At 43.6% G+C, this 19,876-nt stretch overlaps 1 protein-coding gene across 1 annotated transcript in view; it reads right to left on the bottom strand.

The window, feature by feature from the left end:
- Positions 1 to 19,876, bottom strand: part of adamts17 (ADAM metallopeptidase with thrombospondin type 1 motif, 17) — a 505,079-nt gene that overhangs the window by 65,213 nt on the left and 419,990 nt on the right. The window contains exon 21 of the mRNA XM_059639195.1: positions 875 to 1,027. Coding sequence (XP_059495178.1) covers positions 875 to 1,027 — 153 coding nt within the window. The remainder of the gene's footprint in view (positions 1 to 874; positions 1,028 to 19,876) is intronic.

The following is a 19,876-nucleotide window of genomic DNA, read 5'->3' as shown; positions in this document are numbered from 1 at the left end:
ATGCTGCTGCAGTGGTCATTACCCATCCCCTTCCTCATTTTCGAAATCAACCACACTCCACATTCATCAACCTCCTTCAGACATTTATGGCTGTGCATTCTGCACCTATTTTGAATTATAATGCCTAACTTATTGCCTTGGTCTCCCAAAAGACCTTACATGTGGCAATATTCTCATTCCTTTGTAGATCTATTTACTTAATGACTCATAGCTTCAAACAACAGATGCTGCCTTTTGGAAAAGGTGTGGACATTCTTTGAGGCATGCATTGTAAAATGTTCATAAATAAATAATCTGATTGCAATACAAACCCAAGATCCCCCCCCAGAGATCTTGGAACTTCCTCCAAAATACATAATACTTTTTACCAAACAGACGTAGCAGATTTGGCAGTACCTCTGGTGAGAGATGCAGAATTAATGTCTCGTGTCCACTTTGATTTTTCTTCAGAACTTTACGTCATTATCAAAAATGATCACCAATTCTTACAGGTTATGTTATAGCTTGCATGACAACAGTCTAGTTTATACTGTGTCTTTATTGAACTGGCCACAAGATGATTGTCTGTGGCGAGTGCTACCCAGTAATGGTCACTGACTACAGCAAGCCAGGAGGCACATTGGTACAGTATTGTATTTCTATTCTAACATTCCCGTGTTTATACAAAATAAATGCATGCATTATCATTTGCCCCGAATTACACGAGATCCACTATGCATACAACTGCTCTCATGCATCAACCATTGTTATCTTTGTCAGTCTCTGCACATGTAATGCACACAAAATCATGCTCAGCTGGTCATCTGTGTGAGGTTTCTTCTCTGGGGAGAGTTACCACATAGATGCAAGAGCATATAGGAATAAAGTCACACACCTTTGACCATTCTCCTGTCCGCCACTTGTAGCAGTTTGTGTGGTCCTCGCACTCCTCCTCCTCATTGGGTTTGGTTGCAAGATCACACTTGCTTTGTGGACTGGTGCAGTTCACTGTCCTTAGATGAACTCCTCGACCACAATCTGTCGAACACTGCAGGAAGTTATTCACAGTCAATATTTCAATTCTTCTTCCACACATTCAATTTTTTCATTTTTTCATGTTCTCATCCGATTCTACAGAACTCAACTCACTTTCAACATTAATTTATCCGTATAAACAATCCTATTTTCAGCCAAAGTGCATTATCAAATAAGATTCATGGCACCCAGTTTGCCATGGTTCGTTACCTCTGATGAAGAGTAATTTACACTCGAAATGTTAACTTGCTTTTTCACCATGGATGCTGCCTGACCCATTGTGCTCTTTGTGCTTTTGCCAGTTCTTTGAATGAGCTATTCAGTTTGTCTCACTCCCTTGCTCTTTCATCCAAATTCTTCCTTGGGGGAGGTGATAGTATCATGATAAGATCACTAGATGAATATTCCAGGATAATGTTCTAACATCCTTGGTTGAATCCCACCATGACAGATGATGCAAGTCGAATGCAATATGAACCTGAAATAAGAAACCTGAATGGCGCAATGGTAACTATGTAAACACGGTCAATTGTGATGTGTCTGTTAACTACCCTTAGGAAATTAGGGATGGGGGAAAACATTCTTGTCTAGCCAGATGATGGCCACATCTAAAGAACAAAAATATTAAACTAAAACATCCAGTTCCCATTTTAAAGTTTCTATCGAATCTGTTTCCACAATGCTTTCAGACAGCATGTTCCAGCTCCTAACAGCCGACTAGAATTAAAAATAAATCTCATTTCACTTCTGGTTCTTTTGAAGATTTAGTGAATGTGCAACAAATTCATTCCCTTCACAGAACATCATCTAAAACATTAACCTTGTCATCTTCCTACTTCTAAGTGATGCCCATCCTCTGTGTATTTCAACAACTTAGGTTTTCCTTTAAGACTTTCAGAATACATGGTCTGTTTTTATCTCAGTAACCTGTCTTGAGTTAACTCCTCTCTAAAACAGACACAATGCTGGAATCAGCATCGGACTGCAGTACTTGGCCAATGCAGCTTTGAAAATCTGCCAGTCTTAGCCTTGGTACACAGTCTCTTATTGAAACAAGAAGCTGTCACTCAAACTGCATCTAACATCATTAAAACTTCATTAGTGAATGTCCTACACTGCAGCTCCTAAAGGGGAATAAGGATTAATGGCAGTGACAAATAAAGCACCTTGTTTCTCACATGCCTTAAACTAAGAATAAAATAAACATTAGCACGAAAACCTCTTGGAAATTTCAAGCTCATCTTCGTTGTTGAAAACATCAATGGTTAAATGTTAGTCAATTGTAGAGCTAACAGAGGTTTTAACACTGTAAGCTGTATTTTCATATGGATTACCGACACAGGTATGAGACGGCAACATATCAAAACACAGTAATTATGAAATCAAATTGCAAAATAAAAAAGAACCTGAAATATAAATTCAAGTGAAGGACTGGACATATTCTGTATGAAATTTGGCATTTTTACTTGTTTATTTTGAATATAAATAGAAAAAATTCAATAGCAGTTTCAGCAAACGAGCTGTTCATTGCACAGTGGCCAAAACTCAGCCCTCATCTCAATCTTTAAAAGCCTCCACTGCTTTGCCTGTCCCTATCTCTGAGGAGAATTTATTTCTTAGTGTTACAATTCAAACCACTGAACTCTCTGTTGCTTTTATTCTGGCTTCTTGAGCAACTTCAACCTCCATATGTCCAACCAATGGATACCATACCTTCACTTGCTTAGATCTTATGAATAATGCTTTCTATTTTCACCTCCTTTTCATTTTATAATAACCTCAAAGCCTAGGTCTTTGATCAAGACTTTGTTCGCTTGGCATTTTGTTTCAGAAACAAAGTGCCTTTGAATTATTCTTTAAATTAACGGTGATTCATAAATGTAAGTCAAAGTGGTGATGAGCAGTGTGAATTCTTCACAGCCAAAGCTGCCTCTACGTTGTTCTAAACTCTACAGCCTTTGTGGAGTGGCTCGATCACAGTTTTCACATTCGTTTCTCACTGGCTGTTTCCACTGACACTGATATTAACAAGGCAGTAAAACATTCTGGAGGGGTATCATTACAGAGCATTCTGAACCTTGAGACCATGCTGGCTGCAATTCTCCAATCATGTTTCAAAGTACTGAAGTAACGCCAATGATGTAGTAGCAGAAATGTCCATGCTCCTATGTACATGACCAGGTTCAAGTGTGACATTCAACCCGGGCACATTATTCTAATTTGTCATCAGGTCGCTGAATCCCCACCTATTTCTTAATATGACACATTGCTTAACACACAGTCAATAAAAAAATCCTTTCTATATTCAGAGATAGTAGGAACTGCAGATGCTGGAGAATCTGAGATACCAAGGTGTAGAGCTGGATGAACACAGCAGGCCAAGCCGCATCAGAGGAGCAGGAAGGCTGATGTTTCGGGCCTAGACCCTTCTTTCTATATTCATATCTCTGTTTACAGTCCTTCCAGGGAATTCTATAAATTGGAGTTTGTCTTATAAAGGCTAATTGACACAGTGTGGAGATGTAGTTACAGTTAAATTTGGTACACATCTAGCAATAAAGCTATTTTGTACTTTGACTTTTCACTAAATCTTTACCTATCCCATTAAATTCAGTATTGGAGGGGAAGACTGATTGGAGAAATACATTTGACAGAGTGTACTGGATGCCTTGCTGTAGTCATGTGACTTCTACCTCTGCTGTACGCATTTTCACTACCATTTCTGGCAGCCATTAAGCACATTACATGAAGCATATCAATAGTGTTCAGCTAAAATGGCATGGAGTTTCAGTGCTGCAAGGCTGTCAGCTACTCTAACAAAAGGAAATATTAAAGATGGATAACAAAGTGTGGAGCTGGATGAACACAGCAGGCCAAGCAGCATCTCAGGAGCACAAAAGCTGACGTTTTGGGCCCAGACCCTTCATCAGAGAGCTCTCTGATGAAGGGTCTAGGCCCGAAACATCAGCTTTTGTGCTCCTGAGATGCTGCTTGGCCTGCTGTGTTCATCCAGCTTCACACTTTGTTATCTTGGATTCTCCAGCATCTGCAGTTCCCATTATCTCTGATCACAAGTATTAAAGCTGGAGTCCACATATTTGAAGTATTGGGCGAGTCAGAAAGGGTTTTTTTTCCACTTCTGCTGCTATGGATATGAAAGGAGATTTGAAAGATTTGGCTTTTTTTCACTTTCAATGGTAAAACTATTAAATAGCTATAAAATGGAGTAAAAATATTGAGCAAATAAGAGTAGTAACCCTGTCAATCAGTGCTGGGATAAAATTGCTACAAGCAATTTCACATTCGTTTCTCACTGGCTGTTTCCACTGACACTGATATTAACAAGGCAGTAAAACATTGGATCTCAAACAGTAGTAGAGAACTCAGACAGGTAAGGTTTTGAAGACATACTTTGAATGTTATTTGTTAACGGTATATGTTTAACATCAGCGCTCTGGGTGACAGGAAGGCTTTTTATCAAAATGGGATAAATTTAGCTGATACCTGTAAATTTGGATAATTGGAAGATAACCTCAACAGAGATAGAAACCTTCTGGGAGTAACTGACCTTGTTGTGAGAATACAAAAACTTGTCAAGAAAGCCATCGACTTATGCAGAAGCTCTGAGGTTGTAAATTATCAGCTCGAACATACTGCGGAAAATAGACAAGGCTTTGTGTATGCTGAGAGATATTCCAAGTTGAACAACATGTTGAAAGAAAGGACAAAATAGTTGCAGAACAGACAGCAAAGGTCAAAGTCAGCAGACCGGATGTAAATATTGCAGAGAACATGGCACAAAAAGAAAGGAGAATTTCCAAGTGAAAGCAGTGTTCTAATTGCAAGAATCTGAATCATATTGCACATAAGTATTTAGCTATTAAGAAGCAAGGCAAGCCTAGCTTTTGTGCTCCTAAGATGCTGCTTGGCCTGCTGTGTTCAACCAGCTCCACACTTTGTTATCTAAGCCTCGCAAGATGGCTGCTGAAGGGACAGTTGCTGGTGATTCTGACAAATCTTTTTACACCGTATAAAAGGTTGTCGCTGTCAGATTGAAAGGAGATAAACGGTTCATGACTACTAAAATAGTGAATGCAGAAGGAAGATGTCGAACTAATGTGAAGTCAGATAGACATTGATATTCAGTGTGATATCACAAGTTTTGCAGACCAACATAAAGTGACTCACAATAGTGGCCCAAAGATTAAATCAGTCAAAAGCATCTTTGAAACTATATAATGGAATGATACTCAAGAGGACAAACAAAACTGGGAGGCAAATGCAATAGGAATATTGGAAATCCAGATAGTAAATGTTAAGCAAAATCCATTTGTCTCAACTGAAGCAAAGTTTTGACTGGTAACTCTAAATGTGCCAGTGGAGTTTTGCTGCATTTCACAAGCCACTAAGCTGAATAGATTCTAGATGTTTACAAAATATTTTTTAAAGGTCTCCAATATCTTTCTGGTGAATATCACTTCAAATTAGATGAGAGTGTGAGAACAACTCAGTATCTGCCAAGGAGAGTTCCGGTAGTCTCCAAGTCCAGTCTGAATGATGAGGTAGAAGAGCTGGATAAAGGAATCATCAAGAAAGTGACAACTCTTCCAGATTGCGTTAGTAGTATAGTAACAGTGAAGAAAAAACGTGTAAGATTGTGTGTATTGATGCAAAGAATCTAAACAAAGCTTTGAAAAAATCTTTTCAGAGACAGTAGAAATTGCAGATGCTGGAGAACCTGAGATTACAAGGTGTAGAGCTGGATGAACACAGCAGGCCAAGCAGCATCAGAGGAGCAGGAAGGCTGACGTTTTGGACAGAGGCTCTTTTTCAGAAATGGGGGAGGGGAAGGGGATTCTGAAAAAATAGGGAGGGGGGAGGCAGATAGAAGATGGGTAGAAGATGGGTAGAAGAGAAAACAGATGGAGAGGAGACAGACAGCTCAAAGAGGCGGGGATGAAGCCAGTGAAGGTGAGTGTAGGTGGAGAGTGAGGGAGGAGATATGTCAGTCCAGGAAGGATGGACAGGTCAAGGGAGCAGGATGAGGTTAGTAGGTAGGAGATCGGGTTGGGGCTTAATGTGGGAGGAGGGGATAGGTAGGAGGAAGGACAGGTTCAGGAGGCGGGGACAAGCTGGGCTGGTTTTGGGACGCAGTAGAGGGGGGGATGCGATTTTGAAACTTGTGAAGTCCGCATTGATGCCATTGGGCTTCAGGGTTCCCAAGTGCAATGTGAGGTCCTGCTCCTGCAACCTTCGGGTAGCATTGTTGTGGCACTGCAGGAGGCCCAAGATGGACATGTCATCTGAGGAATGGGAGGGGGAATTGAAATGGTTTGCGACTGGGAGGTGCAGTTGTTTAGTGCAAATCAAGCATAGGTCTTCTGCAAAGCGGTCCACAAGCCTCTGCTTGGTTTCTCCAATGCAGAGGAGGCCACAAAGGGGACAGCGGATGCAGTATACCACATTAACAGATGTGCAGGTGAACATTGGCTTGATGTGTAAAGTCTTCTTGGGGCCTGGGATGGTGGTGACAGGGAAGGTGTAGGCGCAGGTCTAGCACTTCCTGCGGTTGCAGGGAGAAGTGCTGGCTGAGGTGGGGCTGGAGGGGAGGGTGGAGCGGACAAGGGAGTCACGGAGAGAGTGGCCCATCTGGAAAGCAGATAAAGGTGGGGAGGGAAAAATGTTTTTGGTAGTGGGGTCAGATTGCAGATGGCGGAAGTGTAAGAGGATGATGCGTTGGATCCGGCGGTTGGTGGGGTGGTACATGAGGACAAGGGAGATTCTGGTTTGGTTGTTATTGCGGGGAGGGGGTGGGAGGGATGAGTTGCAGGAAATGCGGGAGACACGGTCGAGGGCGTTCTCGACCACTGACAGGGGAAGTTGTGGCTCTTGAAGAACGAGGGCATCTGAGATGTACGACAGTGGAATGCCTCATCCTGGGAGCAGATGCAGCGGAGGTGAAGGAATTGGGAATAGGGCATGGCATTTTTGCAGGAAGGTGGGTGGGAGGAGGTGCATTCTTGGTAGGTGTGGGAGTCGGTGGGCTTGAAATGGATATCCGTTTCCAGGTGGTTGCCAGAGACTGAAATAGAGAGGTCCAGGAAGGAGAGAGAGGTATCAGAGATGGTCCAGGTGAACATAAGGTTGGGGTTACATTGATGACTGTATCGGCGTCGCATGTTTCCACGAGGAGCTCAAACAGTTCATCAACTTCACCAATGCCTTCTATCCCAAACTTAAGAAAGGTCTAGGCCCAAAACGTCAGCCTTTCTGCTCCTCTGATGCTGCTTGGCCTGCTGTGTTCACCCAGCTCTACACCTTGTTATCTTCAAAAAAATCTCATCATTTCATGCCAAACATTCAAAAAAGTTTCCCATATCTTGTCAAAGCAGTCTTTAATATCCTGAATGCAAAGGATAGTTTTTGGCAGCTTGAACTGGATGTAGTTTTCTAACTACATTCTGGATGACTTTCAGGAGATACAGATGGTTTCCTTTAGGATTGTTCCCTTGGGCAGCAAAGTTTGCCAGAGGACCTGACAGAGATGTATAAAATTATGAAGGCCATAGATTGGAATGGAGTGCTCTTTTTCCATTGGTAGAGGGATTGCTAGCCCAGGCAGAATGCTGGTGAAGCTCCTCCCCACCCTTTCTAGTGCAATCAAATCCTTCTTACAATATGGTGATCAGAACAGCACACATTATGCCAGCTGTGGTCTAATCAATGCTCTCTACTGTTCTGGTATCACTTCCCTGTACATGTATTTAATGCCTTAGCTAATAAAAACAAGTATCCCATACGCCTTCTTAACCACGTTATCAAACATCCCTGTTACCTTCAGGGATCTACGGATGTGCATACTAATATCCTCTGCCTTGTGCCATATCAAAACCTTGCTCATGCTCATGTAGACACATTAAATTCATTCCCCTCATCAACATTTCTGCTTAACTATTTAAAACAAATTGATCGAATTTGTCAAACACAACCTTTTCTGAACAAAAACATGTTGACTGTTCCAGATTAATCATATCTCTCCAAGTGTAGATACAGTCTGTTACTCAGGATTGGGTATACTGAGATAACATGATAGCCCAAGATGGCATCTTTTACAAAGCAAACAGAATCGTGGAAAATAGAACAGTGGAACAGAGGAGCAGGTCCTACGGCCCACCATGTCTGTGCCGACTGTAATGCCACTATAAACTAACCCTAATAGCCTGCACATGGCTCATATAACTCTATTCACTGCCTGTTCACGTGTCTGTTTAATGCCCTCTTAAACGTTGCTATTGTAAATGCTTCTATTACGTCCCCAGGTGGCACATTACAGTTACCTGCCACCCTTTGTGTAAAAATCTTTCCTTTAAACTTTCCTTCTGCCACCTTAAACCTATGCCTCTTAGTATTTGACATTTTCACCTCAGGTAAAACACTCTGACTGTCCACTTATCCATTCCTCTCATAATCTGATATACTTTTATCAGGTCACCCCATCAGCACCCAATGCTCGAGCAAAAATAATCCAGAAATTTGCCCAATCTCTCCTTATAGCTCATGCATTCTCATCCAGACAACATACTGGTAAAACTCTCTTGCACCCTCTCCAAAACCTTCACATCCTTCTTACGGTGTGGTGACCAGAACTGCACGGAATTTTCCAAATGTGGCCTCACTAAAGATTTATACAGCTGGAATATGACTTGCCAAACTTTTATACTCAATGCCCCGACTAATGAAGGCAAGCATTCTTTACCGTCTTATCCACTTGTAATATCACTTTTAGGGAGCTATGTACTTGCACTCCAAGATTCCTTTGTTCTAAGGATCCTGCCATTTACTGCAGACTTTCTTCTTGCATTTGACCTCCTAAAATTCATCACCTCACACTTGCCAGATTAAAGACCACTTGCCATTTCTCCATTCAACTTTCCAGCTGATCCATGTCCCGCTGTATCTTTTGACAACCATTTTCACTGACCACAGCTCCACCAATTTTCATATTGTCTGCAAATGTACTAATCAGACCATCTATATTTTTAGAGATAATGGGAACTGCAGATGCTGGAGAATCCAAGATAACAAAGTGTGAAGCTGGATGAACACAGCAGCATCTCAGGAGCACAAAAGCTGATGTTTCGGGCCTAGATCAGAGAGGGGGATGGGGTGAGGGTTCTGGAATAAATAGGGAGAGAGGGGGAGGCGGACCGAAGATGGAGAGAAAAGAAGAAAGGTGGAGAGGAGAGTGTAGGTGGGGAGGTAGGGAGGGGATAGGTCAGTCCAGGGAAGACGGACAGGTCAAGGAGGTGTGATGAAGTTAGTAGGTAGGAAATGGAGGTACGGCTTGAGGTGGGAGAAAGGGATGAGTGAGAGGAAGAGCAGGTTAGGGATGCAGAGACAGGCTGGGCTGGTTGTGTGATGCAGTGGGGGGAGGGGACGAACTGGGCTGGTTTTTGTTTCTGCCTCACCGAACTCATCTCCACCTATCTGGACTCCATTTTCTCCCCATTGCTCCAGGAACTCCCTACCTACATCGGTGACACCACCCACGCCCTCCAGCTCCTCCAGAACTTCCAATTCCCTGGCCCCCCACACCTCATTTTCACCATAGACGTCCAGTCCCTATACACCTGCATTCCCCATGCAGATGGCCTCAAGGCTCTCCGCTTCTTCCTGTCCCGCAGGCCCGACCAGTCCCCCTCCACCGACACCCTCATCCGCCTAGCCGAACTCGTCCTCACCCTCAACAACTTCTCTTTCGATTCCTCCCACTTCCTACAGACAAAATGGGTGGCCATGGGCACCCGCATGGGCCCCAGCTATGCCTGCCTCTTTGTAGGTTATGTAGAACAGTCCCTCTTCCGCACCTACACAGGCCCCAAACCCCACATCTTCCTCCGTTACATTGATGACTGTATCGGCGCCGCCTCTTGCTCCCCAGAGGAGCTCAAACAGTTCATCCACTTCACCAACACCTTCCACCCAAACCTCAAGTTCACCTGGGCCATCTCCAACACATCCCTCACCTTCCTGAACCTCTCAGTCTCCATCTCAGGTAACCAGCTAGAAATTGATGTCCATTTCAAGCCCACCGACTCCCACAGCTACCTAGAATACACCTCCTCCCACCCACCCTCCTGCAAAAATTCCACCCCCTATTCCCAATTCCTCCGCCTCCGCCGCATCTGCTCTCACGATGAGGCATTCCACTCCCGCACATCCCAGATGTTCAAGTTCTTCAAGGACCGCAACTTTCCCTCTGCAGTGGTCGACAACGCCCTTGACCGTGTCTCCCGCATTTCCCGCAACACATCCCTCACACCCCGCCCCCGCCACAACCGTCCCAAGGGGATCCCCCTTGTTCTCACACACCACCCCACCAACCTCCGGATACAACGCATCATCCTCTGACACTTCCGCCATCTACAATCCGACCCCACCTCCCAAGACACTTTTCCATCCCCACCCCTGTTTGCTTTCCGGAGAGACCACTCTCTCCGTGACTCCCTTGTTCGCTCCACACTGCCCTCCAACCCCACCACACCCGGCACCTTCCCCTGCAACCGCAGGAAGTGCTACACTTGTCCCCACACCTCCTCCCTCGCCCCTATCCCAGGCCCCAAGATGACTTTCCATATTAAGCAGATGTTCACCTGCACATTTGCCAATGTGGTATACCCTAATCCATTGTACCCGGTGTGGCTTCCTCTACATTGGGGAAACCAAGCGGAGGCTTGGGGACCGCTTTGCAGAACACCTCCGCTCAGTTCGCAATAAACAACCGCACCTCCCAGTTGCGAACCATTTTAACTCCCCCTCCCATTCTTTAGACGACATGTCCATCATGGGCCTCCTGCAGTGCCACAATGATGCCACCCGAAGGTTGCAGGAACAGCAACTCATATTCCGCTTGGGAACCCTGCAGCCCAATGGTATCAATGTGGACTTCACCAGCTTCAAAATCTTCTCTTCCCCCACCGCGTCCTAAAACCAGCCCAGCTCAACCCCTCCCCCCAGTGCACCCCAAAATCAGCCCAGCCTGTCTCCGCCTCCCTAACCTGTTCTTCCTCTCACCCATCCCTTCCTCCCACCTCAAGCCGCACCTCCATTTCCTACCTACTAACCTCATCCCACCTCTTTGACCTGTCCGTCTTCCCTGGACTGACCTATCCCCTCCCTACCTCCCCACCTATACACTCCTCTCCACCTATCTTCTTTTCTCTCCATCTTCGGTCCGCCTCCCCCCTCTCCCTATTTATTCCAGAACCCCCTCCCCATCCCCCTCTCTGATGAAGGGTCTAGGCCCGAAACTTCTGCTTTGGTGCTCCTGAGATGCTGCTTGGCCTGCTGTGTTCATCCAGCTTCACACTTGGTTATCGTCTATATTTTTATCCAGAGCATTCACATATATTACAGAAAACAGAGTCCCAGCACTAATCCTTGCAGAACCCCCAATGGTCACAGAGCACCAGTCAGAAAAATCTCCTTCCAAAACTAGACTATCTTCTATAACTGAGCCAACTTTGTGTCTAAAATCTCTATCTCTAAGGGTATCAGAAAAGAGTTGCTGTAGCACATCAATGGAACCCATCAGGGAACGGAGTCTCGTCTGAGAAAGGCAAAACACGAGCAACAAGATCAAGGACCATATGAGTCAATGCACTGCTTGTAACAAATACAGGGCAAAGCAAGCCACAAATGATACATCCCAGATAAACCATGGATGAAGCTGGGAGTAGACTTCTTGCAGGACCCAATTAATTTTATCACCATGGACTACTATTCTGACTACTGGGAATTAGACCACTTGACTTCAGTGATTACCAGTGAGGTTGTAGAATGCTTGAAAACACTTATTCAGTTGTCATTGCATTCCTGACCTTGTAATAAGTTACAGCAGTTCTCAGTTCATGAGTGAAGCCACTTCATAAATGATTGAGAAATTCAACACCATATATCATTTTCATACTACCCTAGTCAAACAGAAAGGGTGCGACCACATTGAAAATCACCAAAGGACCACAAGAAATACAGCAAATCCAGCATCGACTTGTACAAAGCAATCCTTTAGTGGAGAAACACACCTACTTAAGGCATGGAAAATAATCCAGTTAGAGTCACGCAGTTGTAAAGCATGGACACAGATCCTTTGGTCCAATTCATCCATGCTGACCAGGTATCCTAAATTAATCTAGTCCCATTAGCCAGCATTTAGTCCATATCCCTTTAAACACTTCTTATTCACATACCCATCAAGTTGCCTTTTAAATTTTGTAGCCATACACACACCACCCTCTGAGTGAAAACATTGTCCCTTAGGTCCCTTTTAAATCTTTCCCTGTCACCTTAAACCTATGCCCTCTAATTCTGGGCTGCTCCACCCTGGGGAAAAGGCCTGGGCTATCCACCGTATAAATGGCCCTCACGATTTTATATCTCAGCCTCCGACACTCCAGAGAAAATAGCCCCAGCTTACTCAGCCTCTCCCTACAGCTCAAATGCTCCGACCCTGGCAACATCCTTGTACATCTTATCTGAACCTTTCAAGTTTCACAACATCCTTCCTATAACTGTCGAAGAATGCAGCAGAAGATAGATAGATTGGAGAGTTGTGGGAGGAATGGCAGATGGAGTTCAATCCAGGCAAATGCGAGGTGATGCATTTTGGAAGATCCAATTCAAGAGCAAACTATACAGTAAATGGAAAAGCCCTGGGAAAAATTGATACACAGAGAGATCTGGGTGTTCAGGTCCATTGTACACTGAAGCTGGCAAGGCAGGTTGATATAGTGGTCAAGAAGGCATATGGCATGCTTTCATTTATCGGATGGGGTATTGAGTACAAGAGTTGGCAGGTCATGTTGCAGTTATATAGGGCTTTGGTTCGACCACATTTGGAATACTGCACACACTTCTGGTCGCCACACTACCAAAAGGATGTGGATGCTTTGGAAAGGATGCAGAGGATGTTCACCAGGATGTTGCCTGGTATGGAGGCCACTAGCAATGAAGAGAGGTTGAGTAGATTAGGATTATTTTCATTAGGAAGACAGAGGTTGAGGGGGGACCTGATTGAGGTCTACAAAATCATGAGAGGTACAGACAGGGTGGATAGCAAGAAGCTTTTTCCCAGAGTGGGGCACTCAGTTACTAGGGGTCATGATTTCAAGTTGAGAGGGGAAAAGATTACGGGAGATATGCGTGGAAAGTTCTGTGCGCAGAGGGTGGTGGGTGCCTGGAATGAGTTGCCAGCAGAGGTGGTGGAGGCGGGCACAAAAGCACCATTTAAGAAGTATCTTGACAGACAGATGAATGGGCAGAGAGCAGAGGGATACAGATCCTTGGAAAATAGGTGACAGGTTTAGTTAGAGGATCTGGATTGGCACAGGCTTGGAGGGCCGAAAGGCCTGTTTCTGAGCTGTAATTTTCTTTGTTCTTTGTTCTTTATCCTAACGGGGAGAGCAGAACTGAATGTAGTAATCCAAAAGTGGCCCAATATACTGTACAGCTGCAATGTGACCTCCCAACTCATATATTCAACGCATTTACCAATAAAGGCAAGCATTCCAAACACTTTCACTATCCTGTCTACCTCTACTCCACTTCCAAGGAACAACTAATATCATGCCATACACAAACTACTCAATTTGATAAAACTACTAAATGATTACCTGTGCTGAGCAGCGGAAGGCCAGTCGAAGTGCAAACATTCAACACTTTCAACAAGAGTCTGAACATGTAGCAACTTAGAACATGTGCAGAGTAGTTGTTACCTTGACTGTACTTGGTAAAAATGAATGACTAGATGTATCATCATAACTGCAACAGGCATCTGCTCAGGAAGATGTGATTTCACCATCTGTACTGAGGACAAAATCATCGTCAGTCCCAGAGGTCGACTGTGCCCTAACAATGGAAACGGATCAGTAACAATTACCATGATAAAAACACACAATGTTTTTAATATGAATTTGGAAAAAGGCACTGGTATACAGTGTAGTAGCAAGCTGGATTACCATAGCTATGTGACTTAGAATCATATTATAGAATTGCTACAGTGTAGAAACAGGCTACTTAGCCCAACAAGTTCACACCATGCCGCCAAAGTGCATCCCACCTAGACCCATCCCCCAACCCTTTCCCTTGAACCCTGCATTTTCCAAGGCTAATCCATCTAGCCTTCATATCCCTGGACACTACAGGCAATTTGGCATGGCCAATCCACCTAATCTGCACATCTTTGGACTACTGGAGGAAACCAGACCACCCAGTGGAAACCCACGCAGGCATGGGGAGAATATGCAAACTGCACACAGTCACCCATGGATGGAATTGAACCCATGTCCCTAGCGCTGTGAGGCAGCAGTGCTAACCACTAAGCCACCGTACCTGTTTGAAGTATGTTCACTTCAGTTTGTTCCAGCAATTAAACACATGATATGAAATAAATAAAGTTGAAACATGATTATAATTTTGCGTCTACACCGATTTTTCTTTTGCAAAATTACTAGTTACTCTTAAGGAATGGAGAATTCAACAAATCAGTTCTTTCCCTTGAGATTTGCATGCAGACTCCTGGAATTAGATAGAAAATTATCTTTATAATATGCAAAATGAATAAATCACATGGAAATCTTGAAATTTGATTTATTCCTCTCACCAGTTAAAATTTTACAGACACAGGGCTTGTCATGGCAATCTGAGCTGCTGTTAATTTTTAAACAAATGGGTGAACTAAAAGGAACAGGTAACAAACAAAATGAATGAATAATACCTGTATTTTTGGATGTTTGATCTTTCTCAGTTATATAGCACAAATTTCACTCGGCAATTGCCCTGAAAATCACATTTATCCTGGCTGAAGGATTTGTCAGAATAAATGTTGCTGCCCCAATTCAGAGCTGGAAATCCAAAACTGAAAGCCATAAAATTTTACTTAATAGGAGTTACTGTCCCTGAAGCTCAGATAGACAATACATTTTAATAAACTTCAACATTAGACCCATACAAGTATAATATATGAAAGTAAAGGACATTGTGAAGAAGATAGTTCCGGTATTGTTTTTACTCGCAGGAGAGAGGCATGAAAACATGTGAAATTCAAGCTGCAGAGATGTTCACAGGCTGCAACCTGCTCAGCTGCACCTGAGGGATACATGTTCAAAATTTCATTCTTCTTTACTTATCTAGAGAGCTGGCCTTTGCTAAAATGACAATCTAACTCACTGCTATTTCCAGACTCTCCCACTCCGCATTTTGTTTGGTTGCTGTTTGGTCCTGAAGACAATCTACAAGAATGTCACCTTAAGGGGGACATTGGACGCAATCCCATAGCAAACAAAAACAGAAATTGCTGGAGAAACTCTCAAGATCCCATGCCTGTCATAGCAAGTGGAGCAGACTATCTCCCCAGACTGCCCAAGCAATCAATGCACAGCTACTTTGGGGGCAAGTGGTAGGAGGGGGCATTGGAGAAGGGGGAGACTGTGGTATAAGCTAATATTTCAGAAATGGGTTGATGTCATATTAAGCTCAACTCAATCTGATGATGTCATACATTTTTAGGTGGGGAAAAAGAGGAGTCGAGATCAAAATTTTGATGGAGACAGATGTGGCATAACTGTCTCCCAATAGTGTATTGCAAGAAACAGTAGATAGAGATTATATTGGTTAGTTCAACAAATGAACTAAAACAGTGTGCAGTTAGGACAAGTGGCTCTTCTTGTTAAGATTCATTAGTGGCTCAACCAATACCACCGCTAACCAAATAGGCCTTTTGACCCAGTATTGAAAGAAAGATCGGTGCTGGGCCCTTAAGGTGCAGTTGTAATGTCCTACCTCTGAGCCAGGAGGTGCAGGGTCAGATCCCATCAGCTCCAAAGATGTTTAATAACATTTTTGAACAGGTTGATTTGAAAATATCTGGAAAGGTAACTGGTGGCAGAACTCTACCTCAACCATTAGTTGATAGTAGTTGGTTTCACAGCACTGGGCATTGTTGCTGAAATACCTCTAGGTAAGATTGATAGGAAACATCCATTTGACCCAGGAGAAAAACATGTTCAGAATATAAGTGAGTGTACGACTTTAAGAATACTCACACAGCTGTAAGTACTTAAACACACAAGTAGTCAGGACAACTCGTGGAAGGAACAACGACACCAAAACCTCCACTTCAGGACTGATGAGGAGCATAAGGGAAGCTATGTGAGCTAGTTAGAGCTGAAAGAACTCATCACACTTGGCAGTTGCAGGAGTTCGGACAGTTGAAATATCTGTAAAGGCAGTCCCAAATCAAGATTCAGTTGAGACCCAACATGTTTTCAAGCTCCACGAGTGAAAATGAAAATATCTGGTAGGTATTGGGCAAAAATTTAAATTAATGGGCAAAGAACTAGGTTTGGAATGACAAAAGTTAAAGGAAGAAGTATTTACCTTTCACAATGAACATTGCTGCCAAAGCAAGTGTATACCATGAAGTATGGCTACTGTAGTCAAGTCAAGTAATTGAATTTAAAATCAGGCTGCAGCACTGGGAATGTTGAGGAGCAAATTTAGTGTAATAAAACGTCAATTTAAAAGATAAAGAATGAGTCTAATAGAAGAATGGTTTGAATACTTCTAAAACAGTGATAAGAATAAGAGATCAATAATTTAAAGCATAATTTTGGCAAGAAGATTTATTAATGCCACAGTGACAAAACGTTATTGTGTGTTGGCTTATAAACAGCAGGAAGGTGTGCATTTTGACTGTGATAAAGCATGAAACTGTTATTTTGGCTGTAAAAGGTGGAAATGCTTAAATTCTAACCGCAAAAGGTCAGAAAAAAAAGTAAGCTTTACAGAGATATGGTATTGATATTTTATAGAATTTAAAGCACTTTTCAAAGAAAATAATACAACATTGCTTTACTGAACACTTTCAACTCTTGTAAAACAAAGAAAGACAGTATCACCATACTACTGAATTTATAATCTATTTGGCAGAGAGAGAATAAAATAGCTTTCAGATACTACAGAATTCAAAACTTTGTTAACGAAGGAAGACTAAATAATTCACAAGAAAATGAAAATGGCAGATGAAATAATACTACCGCAAAGATTACGTAACAGAAATAAACCAAACAAAACAGAAATTTCAGTGATCGTAGGATCTGCAGATGCTGGAGAATCTGAGATAACAAGGTGTAGAGCTGCATGAACACAGCAGGTCAAGTAGCATCACAGGAGCAGGAAGGCTGACGTTTCAGGCCTTGACCCTTCTTCAGAAAATTTTTTCTGAAGAAGGGTCTAGGCCTGAAACGTCAGCCTTCCTGCTCCTCTGATGTTGTTTGACCTGCTGTGTTCATCCAGCTGTATACGTTAGAACAGAAGTTTGAACATCCTAGAGAAAACAATTCTTAAGGTACAGAATTGCTTCAACTTAAATGTTAAATCTTAAACTGAAGTTCAAAATATACTATTTATTCAATAGGCCTCAGAATAATGGTATTATATATTAAAAAAACAAAAGAAGGCAGCGATAGTTTTGTAGAAGTCCTTCAAGATTTTGAAAATTACTGTAATCTGAGAACAAGCACAATTCTTAAAAAAACAAGCCATAGCAGCAGAGTTCAGCATCCAGGCGAATCTGTGGATAATTTCATTACTAACCTCTACAAATTAGTGGAAAACTTTGACATCACAGGTTTGAAATAAGAATGCATAAGAGACAGAATTATTGTTGGAATCACTGATGAGGTACTGTCTGATCTATTAAAGTATAAAGACAATTTGGTTTTAGAGAGAGCTGTTCAAATTGTGCTGGAAACATATATTAGGAAGGCTATCAGACAGACCTTGATAACAATAACCTTATAATAGGCAAGTAGCAGAATAGGGCAGGATACAATTGCTTATGAGTCAGCAGACTGGCACTGATTGTAATCTGTATGGCAGAGGGAGTTTTCCATGGGAACCAGAGGAACCTTGTTTCATTGCAGGGCAATCATCCATTCATGCTCAACTGGGATGAACCCAATGAGGAATGTCATGGTGAAAATAACTTACAGACCCATCAAGGCAAGCTCAGAATCAAGGTCAACTTTCTTTATGTCAAAGACCTTACAAGCTTCCAAGATTCAAAAGATCAAACTCTGGAGGAACTGTGAGGTCTCCAGGCTGCCTGATTTTCTGAAGTGAGGCACTCTGGGAGAGATGCGGTAGTCATAAATATAAACATTATTATGTCTCTAAATTTACACATGCTTGCTGTGGGGACATGACTGTGGGGAGAAATGTCTTGGTCGGTAGCAGGTGGGGGAGTGGAATTTGTAACGTAATGGTTCAGAAAGGGTTGATGGTGGGAGTGCCTCAAGCTGAAGCCAAGATGATATTGTCATGATGTAGACAGATGTTGTCATTGTTGCCTCATGAATTATTGAGTACTACCTATTGTAATCCTGCGATGAACTGGCTCTTGATAGAACAAGTGCCTCTTCTCATTAGCACTCAAGTGGTTCAGCCTCTATCACTTTGATACTTGATCACTGAAGAGGTTCCTATAAACTGGTTTTAAAAAAAAGGAGGATTTTCCTAATCTGGACCTGTTTAAACTGTTAATTTATTGATCTATTTAAAAGAGTGGAAAATAGATTTGGTGGCAGCAATGAACACAAACCATCAGTTGATAGTAAAATGTGAGGCTGGATGAACACAGCAGGCCAAGCAACATCTCAGGAGCACAACAGCTGACGTTTCGGGCCTAGACCCTTCATCAGAGAGGGGGATGGGGAGAGGGAACTGGAATAAATAGGGAGAGAGGGGGAGGCGGACCGAAGATGGAGATTAAAGAAGATAGGTGGAGAGAGTATAGGTGGGGAGGTAGGGAGGGGATAGGTCAGTCCAGGGAAGACGGACAGGTCAAGGAGGTGGGATGAGGTTAGTAGGTAGATGGGGTGCGGCTTGGGGTGGGAGGAAGGGATGGGTGAGAGGAAGAACAGGTTAGGGAGGCAGAGACAGGTTGGACTGGTTTTGGGATGCAGTGGGTGGGGGGGAAGAGCTGGGCTGGTTGTGTGGTGCAGTGGGGGGAGGGGACGAACTGGGCTGGTTTAGGGATGCAGTAGGGGAAGGGGAGATTTTGAAACTGGTGAAGTCCACATTGATACCATATGGCTGCAGGGTTCCCAGGCGGAATATGAGTTGCTGTTCCTGCAACCTTCAGGTGGCATCATTGTGGCAGTGCAGGAGGCCCATGATGGACATGTCATCTAGAGAATGGGAGGGGGAGTGGAAATGGTTTGCGACTGGGAGGTGCAGTTGTTTGTTGCGAACTGAGCGGAGGTGTTCTGCAAAGCGGTCCCCAAGCCTCCGCTTGGTTTCCCCAATGTAGAGGAAGCCACACCGGGTACAGTGGATGCAGTATACCACATTGGCAGATGTGCAGGTGAACCTCTGCTTAATGTGGAATGTCATCTTGGGGCCTGGGATAGGGGTGAGGGAGGAGGTGTGGGGACAAGTGTAGCATTTCCTGCAGTTGCAGGGGAAGGTGCCAGGTGTGGTGGGGTTGGATGGCAGTGTGGAGCGAACAAGGGAGTCACGGAGAGAGTGGTCTCTCCGGAAAGCAGACAGGGGTCGGGATGGAAAAATGTCTTGGGTGGTGGGGTCGGATTGTAAATGGCGGAAGTGTCGGAGGATGATGCGTTGTATCCGGAGGTTGGTAGGGTGGTGTGTGAGAACGAGGGGGATCCTCTTGGGGCGGTTGTGGCGGGGGCGGGGTGTGAGGGATGTGTTGCGGGAAATACGGGAGACGCGGTCAAGGGCGTTCTCGATCACTGTGGGGGGAAAGTTGCGGTCCTTAAAGAACTTGGACATCTGGGATGTG

This window comes from Stegostoma tigrinum, chromosome 33 (assembly GCF_030684315.1).
Source record: "Stegostoma tigrinum isolate sSteTig4 chromosome 33, sSteTig4.hap1, whole genome shotgun sequence".
NCBI lineage: Eukaryota > Metazoa > Chordata > Chondrichthyes > Orectolobiformes > Stegostomatidae > Stegostoma > Stegostoma tigrinum.
This window is presented reverse-complemented; position numbering and strand designations above follow the sequence as displayed.